Source organism: Rhinolophus hipposideros (genome assembly GCF_964194185.1).
Source record: "Rhinolophus hipposideros genome assembly, chromosome: 9".
Taxonomy (NCBI): Eukaryota; Metazoa; Chordata; class Mammalia; order Chiroptera; family Rhinolophidae; genus Rhinolophus; species Rhinolophus hipposideros.
This window is the reverse complement of record NC_138055.1, coordinates 17843643-17865413: the sequence shown is the minus strand read 5'-3', so window position 1 is coordinate 17865413 and position 21771 is coordinate 17843643. Positions and strand designations below refer to the sequence as shown.

The window sequence follows — 21771 nt, the reverse complement described above, 5'->3', positions numbered from 1 at the left end:
TACAGTTTCTCTTTAGGAACTACTAATAGTATCTCAACCATTACCCACATGGCCCTGGCTCTAAATTTATATCTTTAGTCCCTACCTCTTCCTGAGCACCCCACATCCAGCCTTCTCAAGGTCACCCAAAACCCAATATATCTAAGTACAACAATATCATCTTCCCCTATAACCTCCTGTATGCTTCCCTCAGTTACTGGCTCCATTTGGAAGCCCAGGTGATGAAACTAGAGTCATTTAGACAGACATCAGATGCTTTATTCTGCCTCCTAATGGCTCTCAAATCTACCCGTCACCTCTTAATCTCTATATTTTTGTATTAGTTTAGTCTCTAGTAATCTTTCACCTGACTGGCCTCCAACTCCAGAAAAAGTGTTGAAAAGTGAAACACCTACAGGTGCCAGGCAAATAACTTAACTAAATAAAAGGGATCAGGTGTAGATACTTTGTTGTGGTGACAAACTGGAGAACACATGTTTTACCTAAAGCACTTCCAGATTTTTAACGTAGCTGCAAAACTTGGGTTGCCAGATTTAGCAAATTAAAATTCAAGACTCTCAGGAATTATTTTATAAAACATCTACACTCCAGGGACTGCCTCTTATTATCGTTCAACAAGTACTGTTTGAGCTGCGACTGAGTCAGCATCTCTTCATCTGGTTTGTTGCTATCAGATTTTGGTCATTCTCCAGATAACTGGACCTCAACTATATAAACTTGGAAACCTACCTGTCTGTCCTGCTACAAGTTCTGGAGACTCAAAGCCAGTCCATCTGCAGAGATATGAGGAACTCTGATAATAAATGAGTCCATGGTTCCAATTTTTCCAGCCCACACCTTTGTCTTTGGATTTCTAAGATGCCCATGTGCCCTTATAATGAATTTGCACTTTTCACTTCAACAAGCTTGAGTTGGTTTGACTTAAGGTCTTTCAAGTGCATTTAGTGTTCTCTCTATATGAGTGTTTGTCTCCAAATTTCCAAACTTTTTATAAGGACATCCGTCATATTGGATTAGGGCCCAACCTAATGACCTCGTTTTAACTTGACCACCTCTGCTAAGACCCTATCTCCAAATAAGGTCATATTCTGAGGTACTGGGGATTAGGACTTCAACAAATTCAACATAGACACTTTTAAGGGGACACAATTCAACCCATAACAGTAGGAGGCCCACCTCAGACTAAAATTTCAGCTTGAATCCCATAAAAAGTTTAATGTTTGTTTTAATTTTTTAAAAGTGATGTTCTTTCCCCCTTAAATCCTCAAGTGTATTGACATTCCAGAAAGATACTCCTTGTGTATGTTGTGGCTTCCTCACCTTGCTTCTGATGTATCACTAAGTGGAAATTTTAGAGTCATCAGCAATAAGTTTATAATCATATCTTATGGCAGCAAATAGCATGGTGTAAGTTGCAAGGGAAGAGAAACTTTGCCTTTCTTGTTCACTACAGTATCCTTACCACATAAAAGAGTGCCTGGAACATAGTAGAAGCTCAAACAATACTTGTTGAATGATAATAAGAGGCGATCCCTGGAGTGTAGACTTTTTATAAATAGTTGGGTCACTCTCTTAATCGCCATCTCCATTTGAGAAATCGAGGAACAATCTGAACATTATATGAATTGCTATGGAAAGATAAATAAGGATTAGTCAGTCTAAAGCTTGCCCAAATTAGGGATATAGCCCCTCTTTTGGCAAGACTTCATTTTGATTCTTGTTTTCTTTCAGTGAAACAGATATTGAATATACACGAGATAGATGGACCAATAGGCAGCACTCTACCTTGGTTCCTTATGAAATGCTTCACTAAGTAATATACAGACACTACCTGTACTGCTTCACTAAGCATGAAATGCTTCACTATGTAATATACAGACCCTACCTGTACTGCCTCCATCTCTTAGCCAGGAGTGAGACTCCTTAAACCATCCACAGAGTAGCCTGATTGCCTGTCTGAGTCAATCGTGTTATTTTTTTTTTTTCTAACAAGATGGATCATAGAGGAGGGTAAATGTATCTTGCCCCTTTTTATTATCTTCTCTAGGGAAGAAGTTATGGGCCTGTAACAACATCTGTTATGATCTCAAGGTTTGTGTCCCATTCCAAAGTTCATATGGGGAAGCCCTAACCACCAATGTGATGCTATTAGTAGCTGGGCCTTTAGAGGTAATTAGGTTTCGATGAGGTCAAGAGGGTGGAGGTCACATGATGGGATTAATGTCCTTATAAGAAGAGGAAGAGAGACCAGAGCTCTCTGCACTCATGTAAGGACACAGCTGGGGGCAGCTGTCTGCAAACCAGGAATAGAGTTCTCACCAGGAACCAGATCTGCCAGCATCCTGATATCAGACTTCCGTCCTCCAGAACCGTGAGAAAAATCAGTGTCTGTTGTTTAAGCTGCCCAGCCGATAGTATTTTGTTATAGCAGCTCAAACGAAGACAATATTCCATCACAAATCTTTTTGCCTTGTCTTAAAAATAAAGGGATACATTTCTTTCTAGCTTTATATGACTGTTAAAAGAAAACAAGTATGATTTCTAAACAAAGGAGGTTCAAGAAAAGGATTGGTTTAGGTGTTACTTGTTCTCTTTCCTTATTGCAGTTACATGGCCTTCCTCTGGGAAAGGGGCACTGAAATTTTGGTATAACTTACTTAATAACAGTAGTCAATTGTCATAATGTGTTAATCTCAAGTACTTCCCAGGACAAGGAAAAATTGTTACCTGGCCTTGTCCTGACAGATTTTCCCAAGGGTTTCCCGTAATAAGGATCTACTATATTTTTAAAAAGCAGGTTATAAAATAATATGTATTATATAATTATATTTTTTATAATATAAGTATTTATAGGCATAAAAAAATGTTCTGGAAGGATACACCCAAGGGTGTTAACAGAAACTCTAACTACATATTCAAATTATGTGTAATTTTTAAGCTTTCTTTTTTGTTTCTTTAGGTATTTTAATTCTTGTGCCACAAAAAAGATACTGCTTTTGTAATAAGACAATTTCATAATAAAAATGTTTCAACTACTAAAATAATACAAGCTTCAGAAAGACTACACAGTTTCTGAGAGTATCAAAATGACACTTAGATTTAATGTTTTCAGGAAGAGGTAAGAAAGTTCACATTTATTAAGTACATGCTATGTTTCAGCAATCCTGCAAGGTGAGTGATACTGTTCCCATTTTACAGATGAGGAAACTTAAGGTTCAAGGAGGTTACATAAATAGTCAATGGGACTATGATTTAGACCCAACTCAAAGCAGAGGGGCTATGATTTAGTCGCAACTAAATCATAGTTGGGGCTATAATTTAGACCCAACTCAAAGCTGAGCCAGGATTAAACACAACAGCTACTCTCTCCACTTGACTGCACAGCTCCCAGCACAGCATAAGAGAAGGCACTAGAGACCTGGTTTTATTCCTCACCCTTCATAGCGCCTGTATACAATAAATAGGCTGTCAGTAATGGCTGCACCTAAGCTGCATCTGAGTCAAGTTCCTTTCTTACAGCTCAGGGAAGGAATGCCATGTCAGGCTCACAGACACGTCACTCCTCCCTTTATTCACTCTGAGAGAACACAATGGATCTGAGATTTTTGTCACCACTGCAGTGCAACGTGCTGCGTCTTTTAAGACTAAATGTGGCTTACGTTCTTTCTGCTTGTGGTAAAAGACCATCATTAGGGTGACTTAGATCCCTTTGATAATTCTGAGATACACTTGCTCTTAAGGGAAGCTCTCTACATCATGATCGACTGACAATTGGCCTCTTATTTTAACAACTGGCAGAGCATTACAGCGTTGTTTCAATTATCCTTTGTTTTCCTGTCCTGTTGGGTGTTTTGTTAAAGCATTCAGATGACTTTGATTCCCATCACACCAAGGAGCTTTGGGCAAACTATTTATGATCTCTCCTTGCTGTCCTATCACTTCTCTGAAGAACATAATTGCTAAACATTGTTTTCCCATCGTTAAAATGGGCACAGTGGGGCACTGCCTCTGCATCTCATGGTGGCAAGTGGAGAATGACTAGCAAGGAGCCAGTGTGACAGGTGGAAGAGAAGCCAGTGTGACAGGTGGAAGAGAACTCTGAACAAAACATGAATGAGTGCTGATATTTAGGGAAAGGTGGAAAATTACGTGCACTAATGGGGGGAAGTATCTGCATTACAACAAGGACGATTTAGGAAGCTCTTACAATGGGCCAGACCTGGGCTAAGTGCTTTATAAGTGTTATGTGATTTGTTCCTACAAGCGGGAGCTGACCCAAATTGTGTGAGGTGCTGAAGAGTATACACCTTGGGGTGGGAGTCTTTTAGATTACAAAATTAAAACTACAACATGTCTAAGGGCCCCTGATGAGGGGCTCATGCAAGTGAGGTGCCTTGATAATTAAATGCTTTGGCTTCCTGGCAAACTCACAAATCCTCTCGAGTGTGTATTCTCCATTCTACAGATAAGGAAGCTCAATGGGGTTAAGTAAGTTGCCCAGTCACAGAGCTACCAAGTGGCACAGCAAGGATTCTAACCAGGATTCCAAAATCCTTAAAGAATTGCCCAAAGCCCCCAAATAGGCAATTCATGAGGAGAAACTCCCTTGAAAGAGCAGCACGACACCTTCATGAGAGTTTCTAGGCAGGGCCCAGCCCGTCGGAACCTGCAGGGCTTGGGCGTGTAGAGTCCTGCCAAAACCTCTGTAGGATTTGCATATTTCAGATTCATGGACTCCAGAAGGAAAGCCAGATTTTAATGACTGCTCTTTGTATCTACAAACTAAAAAGCAGAGAAGAAAAAAAAATATATATAAATATATATATATTTTTTTCTTTTTTTTTAAGACACAATTAATTTAGTCACAGTCCTGGATAAGAAGCTGCCAGTATTCAAAGCTGGATGCAGAGATAAACTAGCTTGGGGAGCAGAGGGAGCCCCAATTTGTAGTGTTCGCCAATTTCTATGGTGTCAGTATACACTCCATGGATAGTTTCAAGATACCAATGGTCATTTGGTTCTCAAAATTCCTGAATATTTCCCAATCAGCTTTTAGAAGCAGGTCTGAGCTGTCCCATCACACCACGAACTAGATGTTGGACTTGGCTTGTGATGGTCATGGCCTCAGGTCTTTCAGTTATTATGATCTTTCTTAAAATTCAGAGGTAAATATTATTGGCCCTGAAATCTTGTCTAGTTGGCACTGTGGAAAGAGGACTTGAGATTAATTGTAAAGTCTCAAGAATGTTAGGGAAATGAGTTCGGGGTACTTCATGGTCCACCACGACCCATTATAAAATCTTTATGCAACATATAATCAACTACTGATGTATGTGTGAACCCTCAGCCCCTGTCCCTCCATAGTCACCAAACCTATTTGACCCCCTCACGCGTCTGTCCCTCCCCCAGCCCAATGAGTAACTGAAACAGCCAAGGATAGGACAACTGGTAAAAGCAAAATGGGACAAGTCCAAAATCCTCATTTTATAAATAGGGAACTAAGGCCTAAGGAGAAGAAAGTGACAAAGGTTATATAAAATTTTAAATACTAGAGCTAAAAGTTAAGTCTCCTGACTGTCTGCAATCCTTTCTAACACCTTGCTGTTTAAGCAATTAAATCTTATAATAAACATTTCATGATGATTATCTTTGAACCGTACCATATCTTCCAGATTGATTTTATAACAACATTAGGAAAGTGATAATTTGGCTGTTTGGGTCCCTGACTCATTTCCTCTGCTTCTGCTGTTTCTAGTTTTGGGGAGCTGTAAACACTCATCACTGCACAGGTAAGCTTCAATTCAAAGACCAACTAGATTCCCCACAGAAAACAGCCTAAGACAGGGGCTTGCCCAGAGGTAGTTTATTTTGGGACCTAACCCAGGGAAGCAGGGAAAGGCAACACAAGTGTGTTACTAAACCCTGGGCAACTGGAACTTACCCCACTGGGACCCCAAGAAGAGTCTTACAGATCGCCTTTCAGAATTAAGGGGTTCCTGCAGTGTGAGATTTTCAGTGCAAAAACCAGGAAAGTCCTGGGAAAACCAAGATAAGTTGGTCACCCTAAGAATCGTCTGCCCAATAGCCAGAAGAGGAGAACATTTATCCTCTAGCTCCCATCCTTCAGTGATTAAGTTACCCCATGAGATGCCAACTTTCATGCTTGCATGTTTGCATATGTGAAAGTCAAACATTTCTTTAGGTGACCAAACAAGTGGAGTAAGAACAGCCCCAGAGCAGAAAGAGATGAAGTGCAACACACCTCCAGCCGCTGGGTACTGTGGCAATGGCTGGACCTGGTAGGAGTTCGGTATCAACTGACCAACCCCTGGGCCCTGGGGTATGGTGACAACGGAAGCTGCTATGCAGTTTACCAGGCTGCCCTTTCATGAATCTACCCATGACAAGATGTTAACCCTTACATGGTTTTCTCTCCTTCCTTCTTCACTTCCTTCCTTCCTTCCTTCCTTCCTTCCTTCCTTCCTTCCTTCCTTCCTCACTTCCTTTTTACTCCTTTAATAACTATCTAGTGAATACCAACAATATTCCAGGGACTATGCTAGTTACTTGAGATGTAAAAATGACTAAACACAATCCTTGCCCTCAAGAAGCGTGCAGAGGAGGGGACAATCATAAAATAGACAGTTACAATATAACTTGGTAGAGGAATGGACAGGAAGGAAAAAGGAGAAGGAAGGCTTCACATAGGAAGTAACCTTTAAGTTAAGTCTCTAAGGATAATTAGTAATAATAATAATAATGGGTAACTTTGGTGGGATGCTGAATACGCGCCAGGCAATGTTTTAAGGTCTTTATAGTACTAATTCATTTAATCCTTACAACAGCCTGGTGAAGGAGGTGTTATTGTTATCCTTGATTTAGAAATGACAGAGCTGAACTATGGAAACATTAAGTTTCCCAAGGTTGAAGGGACAATGGCACAGACTGATAGCTATTCACCAAAACCCAATTTTCTCTTCTTCCTAGGCACACAGCTAGACTACATTTCCCAGCCTCCTTTGCAGCTAGGTGTAGCCAAGTGACTGAATTCTAGCTAATGAAATGTGAGCAGGAAAAATATGTATCACTTCCAGGACTGACCCATAAAAACTTCCTATGGATATTCTCGTTACACTTTTCCCCTTCTGGACGTCTGGAAAGGGCAATGTTGGAAAGCATATGTTGCACATGGTCGCATCCCTAGCAGTCTGGGTCCCTAAATACGGGAGGGCTGATCCCCACTGATTACTCACCTACCCAGCACTGTTATTTGGGCAAGAGATAAGCTTTTATTGTGTTTGAGCCACTCTAGATCTTTGGGCCTTTTCGTTACAGCAACAGTTACACCTATATTATGAATTTATTTATTAAGGCAGTGCATCTACTGTAATTAATATAGGCACATAGGAGAAAATGGCCAAAAATTAGGTTGAAGAGATAAATGAAAGATGTCATGTACCATATAAAAAAGGCTTAACTTTTTGCCCCAGAACTACAGATTAAGTCTTCTTTTAAGATGGAGCAGAAGGGGGGAATAAAGGATCGTTACAGTTCCAGTTGAGTCAAGAGGAGACTTGAGGGAGGTCATACCAAATATATTCTTTTTTTCTGAGTAACAAGAAGCAGAGTTATTTTCCTAGGGGCATGCTGTATGTGCAGGCCTGTGGGTAGGTTGGGAGGGAGCACGATGAGAGTCTGAGAAAAGTGGTGAAGGTTAATAATGTGAGAGGCAGCCATTAAGAGAGCATACTTTGGAGCTTATGTCAGTCATATCCTGTAGGGAAAACAGCTATAGCTCTCGGCCTTTCAATTAGAAGGGTATTTAATACAGGAAACTAGGTTAACACAGAACTGGTGGAAAGGCCCAAGAAGCAAAATTCACGGAGATCCCCACTAGCTTTCATTGCCTCAGAGCCAAAGAGCTGCTGCCATCCAACTCAGAAGCTTGCAGAAAACCACTGCCAACTTCAGAGACATGCACAGTCCCAAGGCAGTGAAATGGAAGAGAAATGTAGTGATGATGACTAAGAAAAACTCACGTTTGGGAAGTCCATTTGGGTGTTTTAAAAATGTAAAAGCAAATTCTTTGAAATTATTTCCATCAAGACACGTAATCTACGTCCTTTCCCCCTTGAATCTGGGTAGGTTTATAACTGCTTCGACCAGTGGAATGTGGTGGAAATGAAGCTATGTGACTTCCAAGGATAGTTCAAAAATAGCTTTGAACGTTCTTTCTTGCTTGCTGAGAACACGGATTCTAGGAGCCCTGAGCTGCCATATAAGAAGTCTGACTACTCCAGACCACCATGTTGTAAGGGAGCATGAGTCACATGGAGAGTTTCATAAGAGGAGGCAAGAAGGTTTGAAAAGGCAATGAGAAAATGGAGGCAGAGGGAGAGAAGAAGATGTGATGATAGAAGCAGCGTTTGGAGTGATGTGGGCCATGCGCCGAAGAATGCTGGCAGCCTCTAGAAGCTGGAAAAAGCAAGGAAACAGACTGTCTCCTAGAACCTCCAGAAAGAATGCAGCCCAGCTGATCCATTTTAGATTTCTGACCTCCAGATTACATGTTGCTTTAAGCCACTAAGTTTATGGTCATATGTTACAGCAATAGCAACCCAATCCAGTGCCCAACTCTGTGTACACCCCCCCATAGATATTTATTAGTAAATAAACAAATGAACACGTCTACAAGCATCTCTTCTTATAAGTAAACATGGAATTGTAATCCAGTATAATTTTCAATGATTCATTTACTCCTGAAATGTAAATATTAGGAGTTATGATATTTTCAGTTCCCCTAAACTCCTAAACCCAGACTAAATGCAGGAAAGAACAAGTCAAATAGAAAAATGCTGTGTTTTAAGAGACGACGATACCTAAAATGTATTGAACATTTCTCTTGTCTGATTCTCACAACTACTACCATCGTTCACAGAGGGATTAAATAACTTGTCCAAAGTCTCACAGCTCATAAGTGATAAGGCCAGGATTAGAGCCCAGGCTCAATTACGACCAAGTTTAAGCATGTGGCCTCTACTGTGTCCTGCTATGGTGTGGGGAGGGTACAGCACAAGATACTGAAAGGCTGCAGTACTGGGAGTCACCAGTTAAGGGTCCTGATCTGCCACTGCATGACCCTGAGAAAGTTCCCTACCTTTGGGGCCTGGTTTCTTCTTCTGAAAAATGTGCAGGTTGAGCCAGATGACCTTTACAGTCTCTTTCAGAACAGGGTTTCTGAATCAATTTCTAAGTTCAAGGAAAATCACACATGCTAAACGAGTGAAATAAGGACAGGGTAGCATCATGCCCTGTTTGATACACTAAAGGCATTTTTGCTTCCTCTGGTACCTGGTTACATTCCAGTATCCATTTGCTTATTTTATCTCTTTACCACCATTGTTTTATAAAAGGAACAAGGAAGAATGTGGTAGACTGATTACAAAAATGGCTCTAATTCTCCACTCCTCCCTGGAGCTATGCTCTTTGCAATGGGGATTTGTGTCTTACTTTACCCGATAGCATACAGTGGAAGTGGTAGTATGACAGTTCTGAGCCTAAGCCTTGCACTCCTCTAGGCTCTCTCAGGCCCATACCTTGCTACGAGAAAAGCCCAGGCTAGCCTGCTGGGTGATGAGAGACCACACGTAGCAGAGTCATGTAGCTAAGCCATTCAAGCCAAAGCCATGCTAGATTAGCCAGTCCCCAACCAGTTGTTCATCAGACCACAGATGCTGCAATGAGCCAAGATCAGCCACGGCCAGCTTGAACAGCAGAATCACCCAGCCAACCGCCACTATGGCTGTTTTTTATGTAACTTTACTATGGCAATAGATAACTGATACAGTTCAACTTTCATGCAAAGCAGGAAGTCTAGTATATGAATTAGGCCTGCATTAAGCAGAATGATTTATTAATCAAGAAAATTAATCTAGGTTGCGAGTGTTAGAAATCTGACTCAGAATTGCTTAAACATACAAGGGAGGAACTTTGGGACTTATTATTGAAAAGTCTAAGGGTAGACACAACCAGATCTAGGTGACCCAAATTTGTCATTAGGAGCTTGATTTTCTCCATCTCTTGGTTCTATTTTTGTCTGTTTTGTTTCTTTCTCTTGCAAAGACTCCCTCATGGGGCAAGAGAGCCACCAGCAGCCTCCAGCTTACACTGTATTGTACTTGTTATTAAGTAGAAAGAGGATTTCTGTTTTCTAACAGTTCAAGTAAAAGTCCTAGGGACAACTTTCAATGGAGCGATCAGGACCGCTCACCTATCCCTGAACCAAGCACTTTGTTTTTTTCAAGATGATACGCTGGGCCTAGACCTAGATCGTGCGTCCAAGCTTATAGATAGGGGATGGGTTGGTATTGAAACCACGTGGACCAAGAATAAACAAAGAGGGGATTTCCTAAAGGAAAATTGAAATAGTGCTACCAAAAGAAAGAGGAATAGATGAAAACAACATATATCTTCTATACTCCCCAGGATTACTCATGAATTAAAGAAAGAGTGAAGCAATGACTTAGCATTGATTCTACTGCAAACCAGAAGGCGGTTCACTCCTACCTGTAAAGACTTTCCAGCTTTGATGCCAAAGCAGCTATTGTCATGCACAATGCTTCTTCCACCCTGACCAGATAACATCAAAAAATCAAGTTTTGATCACATCTGTCACACAAGAAAATAAAATAAGATCAAGGGGCCATACACATCAAAGGAAGGGCTTGTGACAGTCATAGGAGCAATGAGGTACCTGAATTTGATCTCAAAGACTCTTGAAGTGTGCCCAGGAGCTACCTGAATCATAAAATCATTTCCACATTCTCACTGGAGAGGCGACGCAGAGCAGTGGCTAAGAGCACAGAGTCTGGGTACTGCCTGCATATGTTCGGGTCCCATATCTGCTTCCTTTATAAGCCTGTGTGACTTTGGGCAAGTTACTCAGTCTCTGTGCTTCAGCTTTCCCATCAGTAAATGAGCATAACAATTTACCTTGTAGGAAGAGAAAATGAGTCATAATATGGAAATCACTTGGAATATTCTCTGGTACATAGTAAGAGCTATAAAGTGTCAGCTGTTAATCATCGGGGAGGATGTATGTGGCAACATGTCCTTTCAGCATGGAATAAGAAGGTCTGGCAACATCAATCAAAGATATGTGACCTTGGCTGAGTTACTTATTGTCTGTGGGGTTATTTTATTTCTTCATCTATAACACGATGGCAATTACCCTGTTTACCTCACAAGGCCACCATAAAGATCAGAGGAGACGGTGGATGCTAAATTCTTTGAAAACCTCCTTTTATAAATAAGAGGCCTTATTAATACTGATTATCTTCAGCCAGATTATCTTATTTATGTGCAATCAGGAACTTTTCATCCCACGCTGTTTTGCACAAGGAATCATTAGGAAACAAAATCTGCTGTTGACATAGATTCTCCAACCAAACCCAGTTCAAAGGTCACTAGGATTGCTTTGAGATTGAAATATCCCCCCCCCCCCCCACCTTTTGTACCTAGCCTGAAATAAAGCTGACTGAAGGAGAAAGGGTATTAAACTGGGGGTCAAGACACCGGGATTGTAGCTTCCAGTTGTGCCATTAATTTACTGTGTTGTCTCAGGTGAGTCATTTTATTTCTCTGGGTTCCCTGAGTCTGTGAAATGATGAACACCTAGCTCTTGTGACAGAGAAGATCTTGGGCATTAGGTTTCTGGTTCCTTCTTACCAGAAGTGGAGTATTACTCATTTCTTAGGTTAAATCACCCCTGAATCTCTGGAAAATACGTCCTCCAAGATATCATTTGACTGTAAATATAGCACTTGCTTAAGAGACTACATTCAAGAGCATATGTTGAAACCACAGTGTCTTTGTCTCTGGAATTCTCCATGAATATAAGCATAGATCACTTTATAGATACTTCAAAAGAGGACGGTCACCTTCCTTTCTCTGGCCTGACAAGGCATCTGGCAAGGTCCTCTTCATGGATTCTCTCCCACTGTCCTTATCTTGGAACTCTGTCAACTCTTTCCAAGGGGCAGTATCCGCAATTTCCTACTCTGCTCTATAAGGCCCTAGGTGATGTGCGCCTCCCCACCCCCTCTGACTTTCTCTCCTCCTCTCTCACTGTGTTTCAGACATGCTCGGCTCCTGGCTATTCCTGAATAGACCAGAGCTCAATCCTGCGTCAGGGCCTGTGTACTTGCTGTGCTTCTGCTTGGAATTCTCTGAATCCCATGGCTTCCTTTCCTTCAAGTTTCTGCATCCCTGACCACCTAACAACATAGCAAACGCTTCCCACTTTGCTGTGCTCCCTGAATTAGGTATCAGCTAAGATGCAATAACAAAGAGATCCAAAAACAAAGTGGCTTGTATTTCATAGAGGTTTCTTTCTCTCTCATGTAACAATCAAGAATGGAGCAGTCTAAAGCTAGGGGGCTCTGTCATCTTCCACACTTGGCTTCCAAAGATTGTCCAGTCAATGCCATTTCCCAGCCAGGGGGAAGGAGAAAGAAAGGGTACAAGGCAAGTGGCTTTATCCTTCTGCAAATACCTAAATATTACACAAAACACTTCCACTCATATACCATTGACCTGTACTTGGTCACAACACTATACTCAGAGGCAAAACGGAAGGGAGGAAATGTAGTCTCTAATGCATGGTCATGTTACCAGCTAAAACATGAGGTAGAGGTTCTTTCTCTAAAAGATAAAAGGGAGAATGAATTCTGAGGAATAATTAAGTTTCTGCCACACTCTGTATCCACCTGCTATACTTATCTCCACAGCACTTATTTCCATCTGATAGTGTACAGATTTACATGTTTATTTTTTGTTTTCCTACACTAGAGTATGAGCCCCATAATGGCAAGGAATTTGTTCACTGCTGTATCTTCAATCCTTAGATCAGTGCTTGATCAATAAAGATTCATTGAATGAATAAATGAAAAAAAAAATTTTTTTGCTGGTATTCTGAGGCACTCACTTCTCTTTCTGATTCACTTTGAATCCCACAGATCCAAATTTTCTTGATTTCTAATGTTAATGAGATGTTTGTTCTACTTCCTCTTGGAGCCCCAAAGATTCAAGAGCAAGTTGTTGTCTTTCTAGATCCCATCTGTGGTAGCCATGATGCTCTCCAAAGGACTTTGGGTTTAGAAAAGGAAGGGGTTGCAAAATTTTAAATTAATAAACTTTATTTTGGGAGCAGTTTTCAGTTTAGAAAAAACTGAACAGAAAGACAATTCCCATATACCCATTGCCCTTCCTTACTCAATTTCCTCCATTTTAATAACTTACATTAATGTGGTATACTTGTTGTAATGATTAGAGCAATACTGATAGATTAATATTAACTAAGTTTACATTAAAGACTAAGTGTACAACACTCTTTGTGTTTGCACAAAACTTCCAGGAGTTCCTGATCAAGCTAAATAAGGAAGAAATCAAGGAATTATAAGTTTCCTGGCTAGAATTGGTTAGGGCAGGCAGAAGCATGGTGGAAAAAGGAAACAAGATGGCATGGGGTATCCCAAGTCTTAGCACAGAGGGCAAAAGCTGGAGACAAGGAGATGTTCTAAACAGTAGTGCTTTTTATGACTGATTTGGATCTTCCACAGAACCTAAGAAACTTAGCTTTGGGAGAGACCTTAAAAATCATGTGGCACAACCCACATCCAATGCAGGAGTTATATTATTTTTCAGTTTGTCAGGATTAAATAAAGTACTGTATCCTTTGTTAATTCAACAAACATTCATTAAACATCTCTTAAACTCAAAGGATGCACTGGTGATACAAAGTTGAAAAAGTACATGGTTTCTGCCCTTAAGGAACTTGTCAGGTAGCCATTTACCCTGTTTCCCCCAAAATAAGACCTAGCCGGACCATCAGCTCTAATGCGTCTTTTGGAGCAAAAATTAATATAAGTCCCGGTATAGTATTATATTATATTATATTATATTATATTATATTATATTATATTATATTATATTATATTAAAGACCGGGTCTTATATTATAGTAAAATAAGACTGGGTCGGGCCAACCCAGTGGCTCAGGCGGTTAGAGCTCCATGCTCCTAACTCCGAAGGCTGCCGGTTTGATTCCCACATGGGCCAGCGAGCTCCCAAGCACAAGGTTGCCGGTTCAACTCTTCAAGTCCCGCAAGGGATGGTGGGCTCCGCCCCCTGCAACTAGAAAGGGCAACTACAAAAGGCAACTGGACCTGGAGCTGAGCTGCGCCCTCCACAACTAAGACTGAAAAGACAACAACTTGACTTGGAAAAAAGGCCTGGAAGTACACACTGTTCCCCAATAAAGTCCTGTTCCCCTTCCCCAATAAAATCTTTAAAAAAAATAATAAGACTGGGTCTTATATTAATTTTTGCTCCAAAAGATGCATTAGAGCTGACTGTCCAATTAGGTCATTTTGGGGAAACACGGTAGTAGAGAATAGTCACTTATTTGTCCTTTCAGCAAACATTTATTCCATGCTCTATGTGCCAACACAATACTTTGAGAGATTGACATTATTATCATCTCCATTTAATAAATCAGGAAGTTGGGTCTCAGGAATGTTAAGTAACTTGTAAAAGGTTGTACAGTTATGGTACCTGGCATCATTCTAAGCACCTTTTATCCATTAGCTTATTTACTCTGCATAACAGCCCTCTATAATGTGGGGACATTTGTTAGGTCCATTTCACATATGATGATTCTCAGAAAGGGTAAGTAACTTCCCCAAGGTCACACCAACTAGTAAGTGATAGAACTGAGATTCAAACCCAGTCAATCTGGTTCTAGCATCCATGCTCTTAACCACCCTGTTATATTGATAAATTGCTCAACCAGAGTTGTCAATATATAAGAATCATATAATGATTAACAATGCAACACATAACTTGTGTCAGTTCTTTTAGTGTCCTTGATTTTCATTTTTCTCTCTACTCCTTATTGTCCCATTAACTTCATTTTACCAAAAATAAATAACAGACAAGGAAAAGGATAAAATTATCTGGAGGTGATTTTGGCAACAAGTTGGGAACATTGCTTAGAGTGGGAGCTCTTACCTTCAGGTAACTTCAGATTTCTAACTCTCTAAAATCATCTACACAGTTTAATGTGAATGAGCTTATTTGTATTTTTCTGAGAAGTTCTACAGCTTTCTATGCCATCCTTAAGAGATCTGTGACATAAAAAGAACCACCTAAAGAAAGGAAAAAACAATTAGCCAATTAGCCTACTGGATGCCAGACAAACATTGGACACTTCTGTATTTTACTACTAAAAAATAAAATCCATAAATGCTATGGAGCCATTAAAAATAGTTACAACAACCCTGTGATGACATAGAAAATGTTGATGCTGTAATGCTAATGTAAAAGTGTTATGTACTTCACTTCTTCATCTGATTCCTCAATCCATGCATATTTTGCTTCCTTTCCTCCACAATGGACCATATTTGTCAAGGTCACCAGTGATTTTCATCTTGTCAGATACAGCAGCTACTTCTATGTCCTCAGCTTTCAATATAGTTGGCCACTGGCTCTGTTTCCAGGCCAAGATTAGTCTGTTTCTATCTCACTGGCTCTTTCCTAGTCATCTCCTGGCCACTGCTAATTATTGAAGTACTCCAGGGTTCCACTTGGGTCCTCTTCTCTAATTTTCATCCTCCTTTTCATCACTCTCTCCCTAAGTGAGCTCTTCTAGTTCCATAGCTTTAATTACTTCATACTTTCTGTAGCTTAGTGTATATAGGCATTTAATGGACACCTTCAGCTCTGACCTCTACATTGAACCCTAAGCAGGAATGTATTCAATTGTTTAATTAACATCTTACCTTGGCTATCTAAGATGTAAGCACCTCAGACTAAAATGTCCCAACAGAATTATTATTATTATTATTAATATTATTGTCTGTCTTGTTTAGCTCATAGAACAGTGCATAGCCCATAGTAGATTCTCAAGATATATTTGTAGAATATATATATTTCCATACAACTGTTTATACAATTATGTTTAACAACATGATATTAGAGTGGTGGGGCAAAAAACAAAACATTAACTGGTTGTGCATGAAATTATAAGGTTTTTTCTTTAAAACTCTATTATTCAATTTTATTTAGAACATAGTGGTTAAGAATATCAGACTTTGGAGCTGAGTGACCTCTGCCAGACTGCCACTTACCAGTTCCACATTCTTGCTTTCTTCATATGCCAAACAGGCTTAAAAATATGTGCCTCATTTCTATTCATGCAGCATTCACAATGTGCTTGAGGAATAGAGTGAAGAAATAAAATGGAGTCACTATAGTCAAGCTGTTAAATTACTAAAATCAAGTAGGTTGAGATGTAAGTAAAGTAACTAGCGTGGGACCTTAAACGTTTGAACTTTCCAGTCATGTGTAAATGCCTGGATATACAACAAAGTTACAGATAACCCTCTGATTAACCTTCCTTCATGATTAAGAATAGTCATGTATCCAGATCACCTGAGGTCCATTATCCAGACCAAGGGACATCTATAGAACTACCATCTGTATCAATCTAGAGGCTAAGAATCTAGACGATTCTTGACTTATTTGTTCAGTGTACAGGCTTAATGTGAAATTATGGATGTAAAGAGCTTTGCAGGGTGCAGGATACATATATTGAGTGGTAGTATTAGCTGATAATAACGACAAACATGTTTTCTTTTATCATAAAAATGCACTTCTTTTTTTCTTATAAACCTTTACTGAAGACAGTAATAACTCCACAAACAGAACCGCCAAAAGCTGCTTCGGCGGCTCCGGCGAGCGTGCGCCTGCTCCATCCCCTTGTTCCGCCCACGTGACCCTCTCAGGCTCCTCCCCGTCTCCATCATGGCGGCGCCCAGGGGCTCAAGCTGCACGTGAGAAAGAGTTTGGACACCTGGGAATCCTGGAGGGCAAGTGTTCCCTACCAATTTCCGTTCCCTACGGAGTTGCTTCCCTCCGACAGTTCCCCAGGTCCTCGCGGGCCACTGCCCCTCTGCAATCATGAAGACAAAGCCCGTTTCCCACAAGACCGAGAACACACATCGGGTGAGCAAGGGAGCTTGGGCCGGGAGCCGTTGAGTCCCTGCGCTTTCAGCCGTGGGACTGGCTCTGCGCGGGATTCCCGGGGTTGCAGTGTTCTGGACCCAGCGCGAGTCTTTTGCCCGCAGGCTCCGGCAAAAGAGGGAGACTCTCCGGGTGTAGTCAACATGGGGTGGGGAAAGTAGCCGGGCAGCAAGTTTCGCCCATGGTTTGTGGGGTCTGGCGTGCCTGGATTCCCCTTCAGTCTGCAGTTAAATTCATTCTCATGGACTAATTCCTTAACAGCTGTTCTCCCCTGCTATTTTACTTTTAAAGGCCAAATTAGGGGGTGGGTCGGCGGGAGAATGGGAGAGATTTCCAACAAATGGCTACTACGTACGCCACTTTCTCTGTCCTTTGACAGTTTCTTCGTGATGGTTCAACCCTAGGTTTGTATACTCATATGTTTAAAAGCACTGTTATTGCAACGACTTAGCCAGATCCCTCTACTTGTAGGGGGAGTATGGAACCTAACGGTAGATCTAGCAAGACTACATTTCCAGCTTTCACCTACGTCCACCATGGTCTAGCAAGGAAAGTTTATTTGAAATAACGTAACTGAAAGAACTTATACAAACTTATCTGTAGACGTATGCCATTATCTTCGTGTAGTAGAGCAGTGCATTTGTTTAAGGCTCTATGCCTTTCGGTTTGTTTTCACATGTAGCTTTGTGATTCATCAGTGATACCTACATTTAGTTTCAAAGCTCAATTATACATTTTATGAATGATTGCAGATACAAGTCTGAAATTGCAAACAAAACATACCCTTATTTGTAATGCTAGTACATAAGGAGGCTTAATGAAGCTTTAAAATTTCTACTTTCACAAAGAAATTATCTACATGTGATTCTTATACAGCATTCACACAGATACTCAAGATATGATAAGTATTAAATGATGTTGTATTTTGAATATGCTTCTCCTTTCCCACAGTTTCTTACATTTGCTGAACGACTGGGGAATGTGAATATCGATATCATTCACCGGATTGACAGAACTGCGAGTTATGATGAGGTAAGAGAATGTTATACTAACTAATCTTCAAGTGTTCATAGTCAGTTTTTTTTGGTCTCTCCTCTTGGAAGTGGACTGTTTTTCAAACCATTCCTTTATGAACATGAAATGCATTAAAGCTGTGCTGTCTAATACAATAACCACATGTGAAAAATTAGATTTAAATTAAAAATTCAGGCGTTCAGGAGTCATATGTAGCTAGTTGCTATTGGACAAGTGCAGATAATGGAACATTTCCATCATTGCACACAGTTCTATTGACTTGATACTTAGGTGGCTTCTGTGATTCTAGCCTCTCCTTTTCCCATGTGCGTTCTGAGCACTGTTGGAGACCATGTTACTAAAACTACAATTTAAAGAGATTCTGAGCAAGTCACTTTCCTAGGGCTTGGTTTCCTCTTTTATAAAAGGAAAGGGGCTAGGACTACATAATTTCTCTTCCACATCTAACCACGCTCTTACTCCGTCACACCTTTACTCAAAAGTCTTGCTTTTTGTTGCATCAAATAATTGTTTCTCTGCCAGCCTTTTAAAGTCCTGTATAATGTGCTTTTAGCTTAGGGATACAGCCTCAGTTGTTACTGTTCATCACTAGTCAGACTGTGCTCACTGTCTCTTTGAATGCCTTGTCTCTAATGTGTGAATTCAGTGTATTAAATGATGTTATCTAGGTAAGCACATAATGCTTTGGGAACTCAGTCAGGGCAGCCTAACCTAAATTCTTTGGGGGTGTAGGGTGGGGTGTCAAAGATGATAATGTAGACAAGGTAATACCTGAATGTAGTCTGTTGTTTGTATAGACTTTAGCATGGCAAAGAGGGCAGGCTGTGGGAGAAGCCTGTATAAAGGAACAGGCTAGAGAATGCATATCGCATTCAAGAAACTGAAAAATCTAATATATGGTGATGGAAAGAGAACTGACTCTGGGTGGTAGATACACAATGTGAAATACAGATAATGTATTACAGAATTGTACACCTGAAATTTATGTAACTTTACTAACAATTGTCACCCCGGTAAATTTTAATTGAAACAAAAAAGCCACTGCAAAGTAATTCAGTGTGGTTATAATTGTATATATGATGTTTGTGTGTATTGATGGTGACTGGGATGGAGTGAGGGGATACCTGGTGAGAGGTAAAGCAGAAGAAATAGTCCAGGATCATAAAGGGCTTCGTAGGTCAAGCTAAATTTGGGTTTTATCCTGAAGCTCTGGGATGTCATTCTAGGATTTGTCAGGCAGGGGAGTGACATGATCAGATTTAAGTTTTAGATCTCTCTGGCTTTACTGTGGAGGAAAGAGCAGGACTGGAGTCAGGGCAACTAGTTGTGAGGATTTGGTAGTCAGCTAAGTCAGGTGATGGTAGTGGCAGTCAAGATGGAGAGGAGGGAAGGATTCCAGGGATAGTGAAGGCGTAGACTTAATAGGGCTTGTGACCGACTGTAGGTACAGGAAGGAAGGGAATGGGGTTAAGGTTTTTGGTTTCAGCAACTGGTTGTTTGAGGATGGCATTCATAAAGGTAGATTTATGCGAAGAGAAACACAAGGTTGATTTCGTTTGGGGCTTGTTGAGTTTGGTATACTTGTGGCTATCCAAATGATGGTGTCCAAAAAACATTTGGCTATATAATCTGGAGGGGTTCAAGTGGCTGCAGAGATAGAATTACAGATTTGACACTCAGCACATGGTTTATGGTTTAAACCACAGGAGAGATTGGAAGTACTAAGAGATAGAATGTTAAGTTAGAAGAGAGGAGAGCCTAGGATAGGCCCCTGGGCTGGGAGGTCCAGAACGGCCTCAATCAAATGTCTGGCTGTTAACTAGGGCTCGTTAGTCTGGGTTGTCCTCGTTCTTGTTGTTCTCCAGTAAGGTAGACTATGGTTCTTTTCACAATGGCAAACCTCTCCAAGAGAATGAAAGCAGAAACTACAAAGCCTCTTAAAGTCTAGCTTTGGCAGTCGCAGGATCATTTCCATTGCATGTTAATGGTCAAAACAAGTCACCAGGCCAGGCCAGATTCAAGGGGTGAGGAAATAGATGCCATCTCTTGGTCGTAGGGGCTGCAAATCACATTGCAAAGGGTCAGGGACATAGTCTATTAGAAATGGCTTACATGTGCCAGTCACTGTGCTAGCTAGGAATGCCTTCTACATTTAGGTTTTAAACTGTTAGGTATAGTTTCCTTCAGAGATACTGAACAAAACTTAATTGGATTCTCTTTCTTCCTCTCTATTCTCCCTAACTATTGATTTCATTTCATTTTTATTTTTTAAAGATTTCCAAAGCACAATTTAAGGTTTTACTTTTTTTGAGATGGTGGAAGATTTGGCCTGCTGTTTTGTGTATGTGCTTATATATTTGCTCGGTCTCTCTCTCTCTCTCTCTCTCTCTCTCTCTCTCTCTCTCTCTCTCTCTGTCTCTGTCTCTCTCTCTCTCACCCTCACTCTCTCTCGCCATATACATGTACACATGTATACATATATGAAAACAATTTACTGGTTTTACCTTTCAAAGTACAAAGTAATATGTACTGTGTTAACAAGCTGAAAAACATAGTGGTGAACTCAGACAAGCGTATTATCTTACCACTTGTGGGGACAGTCCCAGAGAGCAGTTTCCAGGCTCTCGGCCTCATGCAGAAAGGTACTGGCTCTGGTAGTGGATGGCCATCAGCTGTAACTAGTTGGCCATCAGCTGTTACCGGTTAGCCATTAGCTACTGATGTAAGTGCCGTGGCTGAGCTAGCAAGGGTGGATTGCAGCTAGCAAGTGAGGTTGGTTGGTAGAGAAGTGGACCTCAGGTTGCGTATCGTGTGGCTCCTGCTTCCTGTGTCTCCAACAGCCGCCAGCGAGAATATAGTGGTATGACTCCCCTACCTAAGGCTCTGTGGGTGTTCCTTTTTGGCCTCACCATCTCATGCATTCTTGTGCGGGGAGCGGGAGCTAAGACCCTGCATGATTCCACTCCACCTCTTATTGCCAAGGAAACCAATATTGGCAGTTTGGTATATATGTATTTCATGTTTTTCTCTCATACAAATATGTGCAAACATTTATAGAGGTCTTTTTTTTAAAAGAAAAATTGGATCCTACTATCCACTTGACTGTGACTTTTATCACTTTGGAACACATATGATCAACATCCTCTTGTTCAATGTAGTTAGAAATCTTTTTAATAGCCACTTAATATACCTTAGTATATATAGGACACAGATTATTCCAACCATTCTCCTATTATTGGATATTTAGGCTGTTTTATCCCCTGACTACAATAAAGCTGAATAAACATCTATATATTATACTTATGTTTCAAAATTTTCTAAGAAATATCTCTAAAAGGGATTTTCTGGGTTAAAGGGCATACCCCTTTTTAATTTTAATCGAAATGCCAAATTACTTTCCACAAGGTTGTAGCAATTCATACTTCCAAAAGCGCAATGAAAGAACTGTGAACATTTTCTGTGAATTGTGAACATTTTTCTGGACCTAAAACTGTAAAAACCATAGCAAAAAGGTTTTTTTCCTTAATGTGACTTTTACTTAGGTTTTAGAGAATTCTTTGCTATAATCAAATCAAGAAAACATTGTTTTCATGAAACATCTGCCCATACTATACACCTGAATGCTTTTTAAGTGTGTTAATGTCCTTAAAAAAAC

The 21771-nt window shown here is 40.5% G+C and overlaps 1 protein-coding gene across 1 annotated transcript in view; it reads left to right on the top strand.

Annotated features, from left to right (window-relative positions):
• The first annotated feature begins 16859 nt into the window (after nucleotides 1-16859).
• UTP20 (UTP20 small subunit processome component) overlaps nucleotides 16860-21771 on the top strand; it is a 91285-nt gene continuing 86373 nt past the window's right edge. The window contains exons 1-2 of the mRNA XM_081060393.1: nucleotides 16860-17063; nucleotides 18033-18113. Coding sequence (XP_080916519.1) covers nucleotides 17019-17063; nucleotides 18033-18113 — 126 coding nt within the window. The 5' untranslated portion in view covers nucleotides 16860-17018. The remainder of the gene's footprint in view (nucleotides 17064-18032; nucleotides 18114-21771) is intronic.